The sequence below is a fragment of the Engraulis encrasicolus genome, unplaced genomic scaffold (assembly GCF_034702125.1).
Source record: "Engraulis encrasicolus isolate BLACKSEA-1 unplaced genomic scaffold, IST_EnEncr_1.0 scaffold_333_np1212, whole genome shotgun sequence".
NCBI lineage: Eukaryota > Metazoa > Chordata > Actinopteri > Clupeiformes > Engraulidae > Engraulis > Engraulis encrasicolus.
In genome coordinates, this window is record NW_026945625.1 from 27,501 (window position 1) to 37,500 (window position 10,000).

The window sequence follows — 10,000 nt, forward strand, 5'->3', positions numbered from 1 at the left end:
AAAAATGGCCTCTTCCGATTAGCCTAGTGTGTAGTTCTTTCTCCCATTGAAAAACCCATTATAAGACGTGGCTATTGAACTACAAAAATGGCTTCTAGAATTCTAGAATGGCATTCTAGAATCGAATGTAGTATCATGTGAGTTCTTACTTGGCTTCTAGAATCGAATGTAGTATCATGTGAGTTCTTACTTGCACTCGCGGTCCTCCAGGTCGAAGTGGGGGTTGAAGTTGATGAGCAGGCGCTGGTCTGCACTGGGGGCCTGGAGGAGCCAGTGGCACTGCTGGCTCAGGGGGTAGTTAGCGGGATAGTTAGGGGACGTGAGATACCCCGGGTGGGAAATGAGGATCTTCTCACCACACTCACTCTGATCTAGAGAACAAAACATATTCACAGATTTAATTAACAGACAATAAACGTATGAATTCCACTCCTGACGTAAAGGCTAATGCCCCTTGTTGTTAAATCATGATCTTCTCTCCACAATCACTCTGATCTTGAGACCAAACACAAACATATTAACAGATTTAATTAACAGATTTAATTAACCAATGAAAATATGAATTTCACTCCTGAGTCAGAGGGTAGTTCCCCTGGTTGTTAAATCATGATCTTCTCACTCACTCTGATCTAGAGACCAAACAACAACATATTAACAGATTTAATTAACAGTATTAATGTATTTTGGTGATGTTAAATGAGGATCTACTCCCCACACTCACTCTGATCTAGAGACCAAACAACAACATATTAACAGATTTAATTAACAGTATTAATTAACCAATAAAAATATGAATTCCACTCCTGGGTCAGAGGGTAGTTCCCCGGGTAATTTGGTGATGTTAAGTGAGGATCTTCTCTCCACACTCCCTCTGGACAGTAACAAAGCTGCTGATTTTAGCCTGATGACTCGTATGTGTTGTTTACCCTTTGATGCCTGGAGACACATGTACGCTAGCCTGATTATCATCGACTTTCAAATCTCTTCGAGACTTGGTCTGACCAAGAGCATAACAATTAACATTTCGCAAATGACCTGACTTGGTTTGCTAATGATGGCGTCCCTAGGGTGGCACGGCCTGGCTACATATACGCTGCATTCAGGCTCTTGAGATTTTAGCTTTTGTAATAAAAATGTGTGCTACAGCTGAATGCACACATTCTAATGCAAGATGATTCTTCCAGTTCACCTCACTCCAACCGCCATCCACCGGGGGGTGTCTGGTCAGATTTCACACACATCTGTCGGTGCAGATACTGCCCGAGCTCTCAGTGGCGCCACGTACTCCCGAGCTCGAGAATGTTTGCCGCCTAGACATTTCTCGGCTGTAGCAGTACTTCAGCACCATGGTCAGCGATCTTGCCCAATACGCCGCGTGGACAGCCACTCTGCTGCGAGAGTCCGTTCTCCAGCGAGAACGAAGATGTATGTATACATGCTTAATCCAAATTTCAGAGAGTGAACTATTGAAATGCAACTTATTTGATGTTTTATGTGCATCAGAGGCTAAGATATTTAGTGTTTTACAGTCCGAGGGCAACTTTCCCAAAAAGGGCTTAGGCATTCAGCAGGCGTTTTTTGCAGGTGTCTCAGGCATCAATGAGTTAACTCAAAAGTTAACAAACATATTAATTACGATTTTTTCTTAGAGCAGCGATGTCAAACTCAGGCCTGGGGGTCAAATCTGGCCCGCTGAGTCATTTTATTGGACGTGTACATTTGAAATGTGCTTTACAGTCTGCCCACATACACCATCACACACAGCAACATGAGGTCAGTGCAACCAGGGTTGCCAGATGTGTCTGTCCAAATCCCGCCCAAAATGCTCTCAAAAAAACGCCAAAATGCGCTAAATTCCGCCCAAATTACATTGACTTCTATGGGCCCAGAACGGCTGAAAAAAAAAAAAGAAACGCCAAATGGCCCATTTTTCCAGTTTTTACCCGCAGACGCTTGTCCCAAGTAGCCCAATTGGGCGCACACCCACCCGACCTGGCAACACTGAGTGCAACAGCCCACACTCAAATGCAGCAGAATATGTGCAGGCACATTACACTAGGATGGAATCTGTGAAATTTAAATGAGTACTAAGTCTGTGTGTGTGTGTGTGTGTGTGTGTGTGTGTGTGTGTGTGTGTGTGTGTGTGTGTGTGTGTGTGTGTGTGTGTGTGTGTGTGTGCGCTTAAATCTGTTTTGTTACTTCGCTCCAGGTTTTGATTAGGGCCCTCGGGCAATTACATCGCTGTAATGTGGGGATGCTAGAACAGTGTTTCTCAACCTTTTTTAGGCGAGGCACCCTTTCAATTCATGAAAAATTTCAAGGCACCCCAAACCAACAAGCCGTAACATGGCATCGCATCCGATACCACACAAGCTTAGAAAAGTAACACATTTGGAGACTTCACACGACCTACGTTCGAAGTTGCAGCTGACTGGGGCGACCTACATTTACTTTATTGTGCGTAAATGGCAGATGAAAGATTCCACTGACTAGCATAGACTTTGAAATTTAGACAAATATGTATTATATTACATAATTTATTTATCAGCCACGTTTCCGCGGCACCCCCAGGGTGCCCCGGCACCCCTGTTGAGAAACACTGTGCTAGAAGACCAGGATAAAAAAATGACCAGTGAGAAAAACATGAAATACATTGTAAATACACACCAATTCATACCTTAAGAACTGCTGTTACACACACACACACACACATATTCCATACATATAAAACAGTCACGCGACACAAAAATAACACAAACACCTAGACTCTCTCTCTCTCTCTCTCTCTCTGTTTCTCTCTTTCTGTTTCTCTATCTCTCTCTCAAACACACAAACACATGCACACACACAAGCACAGACACACACACACACATACACAAAGCAGGTCAGTCGAGCAGGCTAGCCAGATCCTGACACGCTTGAGAAATAGGCTACCTGCGCGCACACACACACAGGCACAAACGCACACACACGCGTGCCCACATACACACACACACACATACTCACATACACACAAACATACACACACACACACACACACATATACACGCACACACACACATACACACAACACACGCACAACACACACGCACACACAAACGTACACACAAAAAAAACACACACACACACACACACATATATACACGCACACACACAACACACACACACGAATAGGGAGCTGCCTTCTGCTTATATCTTGGATACACATACATGCGCACGCACAAACACAGACATGTACACACAGATATATCTTTGACAAGTCGTGTGTATGTGTGTGTGTGTGTGTGTGTGTGTGTGTGTGTGTGTGTGTGTGTGTGTGTGTGTGTGTGTGAAGTCTTTGAGGTTGCCGCGCAACAGCACACACACACGGCAGGCGGGCAGGTGTTCTATTTATACACACCTGAAGGTCTGTGTGTGGATGTGCTTATGTGTGTGTGTGTGTGTCAGACATTTGTGTGTGTGTGTGTGTGTGTGTGTGTGTGTGTATATCAGACATTTGTGTGTGTGTGTGTGTGTGTGTGTGTCAGACATTTGTGTGTGTGTGTGTGTGTGTGGATGTGCTTATGTGTGTGTGTGTATGTCAGACATTTGTGTGTGTGTGTGTGTGTGTGTGTGTGTGTGTGTGTGTGTGTGTGTGTGTGTGTGTGTGTGTGTGTGTGTGTGTGTGTGTGTGTGTGTCAGACATTTGTGTGTGTGTGTGTGTGTGTGTGTGTGTGTGTGTGTGTGTGTGTGTGTGTGTGTGTGTCTGTGTGTGTGTGCGTGTGTGCGTGTGTGTGTGTGTGTTTCAGATGTTCATAGACACAATGTGTGTGTGTGTGTGTGTGTGTGTGTGTGTGTGTGTGTGTGTGTGTGTGTGTGTGTGTGTGTGTGTTTCAGATGTACAGATAGACAGTGTGTGTGTGTGTGTGTGTGTGTGTGTGTGTGTGTGTGTGTGTGTGTGTGTGTGTGTGTGTGTGTGTCTGTCTGTGTGTGACCCAGTCCTGACCTGCACGCTTCCTCCACTGTGTGTGTGTGTGTGTGTGTCTATGCGTATTGATGTGGTGTGTGTGTGATGTGTAAGACACTAAAAATATGAAATTTAGGTCAACAAACACACACACACAGTCTAGGTGGCAAAGATATTACCACACACACACACACACACACACACACACACACACATCACTATCGCTTACAGCTAACGTTGCCCTTGCGGTGAGACACACACACACACACACACACACACACACACACACACACACACACACACACACACACACACACACACACACACACACACACAGACACACAGAGAGAGACTTCAGTGGCGAACACACATATCCACTCAACACAATCTCTGTGTGTGTGTCTCCCTCACACACACACACACACACACACACACACACACACACACACACACACACACACACACACACACACACACACACACACAGGGGCATAGCAGCATATTTTGGGCCCTTAATACAATCATCCCCAATGGACCACCCCACCATCTTCCTAAATCGGACTGAGTACCTAATATACTTGGGGCCCTGGTGACACATCACGCTTTACCCGCCGGAATGACACCCCTGCGCGCGCACACACACACATACACACACGCGCGCACACGCTGCACTGACTGGTTTGGACATAAAACAGCACACACATAGAGAGATATCCAATCACACAATATCTCACACACACAAAATCTCTCTCTCACACACACACACACACACAAACACACACACACACACACACACACACACACACACACACACACACACACACACACTGCAGTTGCTGCTTTGGGCATAAAACGACACGCACGCACGCACGCACACACGCACAGTGTGTTTGGACATTAAACTGCGCATACACGTGTGGTGATTGTTGCTGTCACTGTATTCATCACGTCACACACGCACATACAAACACATGTGGCGACTGTCTTGTCTGGCGACTTACGGTCTTACCGTTCGGCAGCAAGAAGCTAGCATCCGCCGCGAGTGTCAACTTCATCGCCGCCGCGAGCGTTCCGTCTCGTGCGCTGAATCCAGCCAGCAACAGAACGCGCAGGAGGCAGCAAAAGAACGTCCATTCCCGCCACGGTGGTCGCGCGTGTATCCTCCTCATGTTTGTTGTAAGTCGCGACATGGTGTGTGTGTGTGTGTGTGTGTGTGTGTGTGTGTGTGTGTGTGTGTGTGTGTGTGTGTGTGTGTGTGTGTGTGTGTGTGTGTGTGTGTGTGTGTGTGTGTGTGTGTGTGTGTGTCGAAGGTGTGTATAGCAACAAGCGACAGCAAAGAGCAGAAAGCGTCTCACGTCTCGTGGCTGCTTGTTGCCGCCTCTTCCTTTAACGTTCCAAACCACGAGCTCTGCCTTTAGTTACTCACTAGTCACCAGACAGAAAAATGTCAAATCCTCAGAAGAACAAATGATGTCGGCCAGTCAGTCTGCTCCTGCTCACTGTTGTAGTAGGCAGAGACAGCGAGAGCGAAGGAGAGAGACCGAGAGAGAGAGAGAGAGAGAGAGAGAGAGAGAGAGAGAGAGAGAGAGTCTAATAGGGAATGTGGTGAATGACAAATAACCTTGTGTCAGCTTGCAGTGCTCATCGCCTGTACGAAGCGTGTGCGAGAGAGAGAGAGAGAGAGAGAGAGAGGGGTAGACTCCCTGTCCCTCCCTCGCTGCTATGTCCCAGAGGTCTGAAGCCTCCTCCTTGTGTGTGACAATCGCGCACGCCTTGCCTCTCTCGTATCCCGTTATTGCGCTCACGTTGTCATCTCTCCCCGCGCTGTTCTTGATTTGCCCAACATTCCAAAAAATAATCCTATAGCCTACACGTTCAAAAAAAGAATCCTATAGCCTACACGTGCCAAAAAAAGAGCCCGATGCACTCGAAGTCGCCCCACATAAAGGCTCGAAATGTTCAATCCCTGCTTTCCTCTGGCAGACAATGTTCAACTTTTCCTCAGAAAAGCCTATGACTCTGTGACTGGGCAGTTGGAAACGTCGCAAAAAAGCTTGCGCAAATATTGAGGTAACGGAGTTAAAAACGTGTTTTAATGATTTAGAATTCCACGTTTTCTGGAGCGAGAAAGTCCGACTTTTACAGCAAAAAGGCGTGAGGGGCTGTTGAGGGGAGAAATAGCCCACATAACAGCGTTTCAAATTCCTTGTTTTCTGGAACAAGAGGTCCGACTTTTATTTAAAAATGACAAAAAGCTTGACCCTCCGACAAAGACAAAAATGGTTCAACTCCACGAGTTTCTCCCTGAGTGATTACATCCCACTTCAACTCGGAGAATGATTCACATCCTAGGGTAGGTGGCAGGGATGACAGCGCTTTGGTCGCCTTTGAAAAACACAGTGGCAGCCTAAAAGAGAAAATGAAAAGTTGTTCATATCAGATGGTAGCCTATTCCTTAACCCTTAACCCTTTATGTCATTTGTTCTACTACGTTTAGAACAACTGTTGGCAAGACAGCCAGACAATCATCAACACTTGATCACATTTCACGATGTGACAGAAACTCAGGAAAAAACAACAGAGGACGCACAAGCTATCCACATATCTCCTCTTTAAACCTTAGACTACCCCTACCTCAGAATTGGCAACAGATCTAAGATCAGCTGCTGAAAAAAGTCCACAACTCTCACTGATGTTCCCAAAATATATGTTTCCATACTCAAAACGTGACATCTTTTGTGACATCAAAGTTAACATCTTCTGGAATGTATTTGGTTTCAAGCTGCATGTTTTACTGTAGGCTACTGTAGCCTACTGCGCTCTGTCGGTTACAGCTTGTGTGTAGGTTGACCTCAGAAATGCATTCGGATAGAGGCTACTACGGTGGGAAAGTCCTTAAACATGCCAACTAAACATAGTAGCCTAGGCTCATCTCGCCTCGTCTTTTGAGTATGGTAACAACATTAATTTAGTTGTTCTTGTAGATCATACATAGGCTACCGGTATCAAAGTTTACCTCAGACATACCAATTTAGCCTATTCGGATCCAATGCTGACAAAATGCTGCAAACCCTCAACTTTTTGCGATGTTAGAATAACTTCAGAAGAAGAAGAAAGGGTGGGGAGAAAGACAGCATGGTCTGCTTGAACACATCGCCTATCAAAGTTTACCTCAGAAATCAGAATTCGGGAAACATCATGCGATCCTTAAAAAATATGGCAACTCAAAAATAACGCTAAAAATAAGTCTTTGATTGTAATAGGCTACAAACGTCAGCCACACAAACCGCTTCATTCAACTTCGTTGTTTTTGCAGATTATGTCCAAGTTTACCTCCGATAGTCTATGCACTCGGATAGCTACACCACCGGGGAAACTCCTCAAACATGCCTCCAAAAATAACCTCTGCGCCTCTTTTCAACCCACGTCTTTTGATTATAGTAACAGCCTACAAGCATTAAGCCACAAACACACACATTCCTGGGTGGTGGTCTAGAAAAGACAGAGAAAGGGGAGGTAAGGAAAGGGGGTATAGTGTTCCCCACCAACAAAAAACAAGAAAAAAAGATGCTCAGTCGCTATGATGTAGAAGTTGAAACACTGGAGTCTTGCTCATGCTCACCTCAAACGCGTGATGTGTTCATCCGAGTCCAGCCGCACTCAAACTAAACTAACAACTCACGCTGTGAGTGTCTTTCGTCATGGGGGAGAGAGAGAGAGAGAGAGAGAGAGAGAGAGAGAGAGAGACGTATCAGGGGTTGGCATGGGGCGTTTTCTTCGGCGGTTTGAGGAGGGTTCATTTGGCAACATCTGGAGTAGAGTAGTGAGAGAGAGAGAGAGAGAGAGAAGGAGAAGAGACAGTGAGGGAGAAGGAGAGAGATTGAAGGAGAGAGAGAGGGATGGAGAGAGAGGAGTGTAGTGCAGTGAGAGAGGGGGAGCGAGAGAGAGAGAGGGAGAGAGAGAGAGAGAGTAGTGTAGCCTATGCCTTGAGAGAGGGGGGGTAGTGTATGTCGTGTAAAGAGAGGAAGAGAGAGAGTAGTGTAGGTCGTGTAAAGAGAGAGAGAGAGAGAGAGAGGAAGAGAGAGAGAGAGGAAGAGAGAGAGAGAGAGTAGTGTAGGTCGTGTAAAGAGAGCGAGAGAGAGAGAGGGAGAGAGAGAGAGAGTAGTGTAGGTCGTGTAAAGAGAGAGAGAGAGAAGGCAGGAAATTGAGACCTGAGACGACAGGAGAGGGAGAGAGAAGGAAGAGGGGGGGGAAGAGAGGTGGGGGGGGCATTTGGGAAAACGGATTCAAGTCAGAGAGAGAGAGAGAGAGAGAGATGGAGAGGGGGAGTGGTAGAGGTTGTTTGTTGTGAAACAACCTTTATTACATAACTTTTCATGTCCATTCTCAGTGAGAGAGGTGGGTGAGAGAGAGAGAGAGAGGTGGGTGAGAGAGAGAGAGAGAGAGGTGGGTGAGAGACAGAGAGAGAGGTGGGCGAGAGAGAGGTGGGTGAGAGAGAGAGAGAGAGAGAGAGAGAGAGAGAGAGAGAGAGTTAGTTAGAGAGTTAGAGTTAGAGTGTACTTCATTGCTGTGAAAAGGTGTCTTCTATATGTATCCATATGTATCCGTATTAGAGCAAAGAAATGAATCAACTGATGCTTGAGCCTTTGTACAGCCATATAATAAGGAAAAATCTAAAAACGCAGGGATGGGCAGGGGCCAGGGTGGGCAGGTCATATAATAAGGAAAAATCTAAAAACGCCATTGATTTCTATACACTGATGACTTATTTCCTCCCTTATTTCCAGGGGAGGCTGGGGTGGCCTGGGGAGGCTGGGGTGGCCTGGGGAGGCTGGGGTGGGCAGGGGCTACTGGGGTGCTGAACAGCCAATGACTGCGACATGATTTATTTGTATATTATACAGTATATTCATTTTTTTATGACCCCCCCCCCCCCCCCCGAAAAATAATCCAACAACCCCCCCCCCCCCCCCCCCCCCCCCCCCCCCCCCCCCCCCCCCCCCCCCCCCCCCCCCCCCCCCACCCCCCCCGCGGGAGCAGAGAGTGGAGAGAGAGAGAGAGAGAGAGAGAAAGGGAGGGGGAAACCGAGAGAGTGAGAGTGATAGGTGTGGGTTTTTTTTTTTGTCGTCCTTATCTTTATTACATAACATTACATATTCAGCTCAAATACACCACAGGGCCAAGAGTAGCACGCAGGCTGTCGCCAGCCTAGGGCCCCCACATGCCAGGCCCCCCTCACGGGGCCACGCAGGCTGTCGCCAGCCTAGGGCCCCCACATGCCAGGCCCCCCTCACGGGGCCACACAGGCTGTCGCCAGCCTAGGGCCCCCACATGCCAGGCCCCCCTCACGGGGCCACACAGGCTGTCGCCAGCCTAGGGCCCCCACATGCCAGGCCCCCCTCACGGGGCCACACAGGCTGTCACCAGCCTAGGGCCCCCACATGCCAGGCCCCCCTCACGGGGCCACGCAGGCTGTCGCCAGCCTAGGGCCCCCACATGCCAGGCCCCCCTCAGGCTAGGTGTGGCCAGCCGAACCCCACCCCCCCAGGCTGTGGACAGAACAAACAACCTGAATTTGAAAGCCCAACTGGGAAACTCCAACTCCCATTGTCATTGTGACACAGCACTCCACAGCACACAAGTGTACACTGAACACAACGAAATTGCATTTATGCCTCACCCATGCAAGGGGGCAGCCCCCAATAGCGTGCGAAAGGGAGCAGTGCGGCGGGACGGTACCATGCTCAGGGTACCTCAGTCATGGAGGAGCATGGGAGAGAGCACTGGCTAATTACTCCCCCCACCACACACACACACACCACCACCACCAAGGTCGTTGCTGTGACAACCGTTGCATAAGTTTGGTCCGAAAGTGATAATAAGGGGAAGTTGCCAGGCCCAATTGATATCAGAATTTCGTCGCCAAATTTAAGTTCCATCTCTGTCAATCATGCTGACGTTATGGGACACTTCATTACAATGTTGCCTATGGCTGTTTGGCTCGGTTTTCATTGTCTGTACCGGTTCAAATTGTGAAACTCTGTATGATGAGGG

At 47.6% G+C, this 10,000-nt stretch overlaps 1 protein-coding gene across 1 annotated transcript in view; it reads right to left on the minus strand.

Moving 5' to 3' along the window:
* LOC134443485 (neuropilin-1a-like) overlaps positions 1-7,610 on the minus strand; it is a gene marked incomplete at its 3' end in the record, with an annotated part of 34,389 nt that extends 26,779 nt beyond the window's left edge. The window contains exons 1-3 of the mRNA XM_063193255.1: positions 7,569-7,610; positions 4,956-6,353; positions 191-371 (exon numbers count right to left, since the gene is read on the minus strand). Coding sequence (XP_063049325.1) covers positions 191-371; positions 4,956-5,136 — 362 coding nt within the window. The remainder of the gene's footprint in view (positions 1-190; positions 372-4,955; positions 6,354-7,568) is intronic.
* Between the last annotated feature and the right edge of the window lie 2,390 nt (positions 7,611-10,000).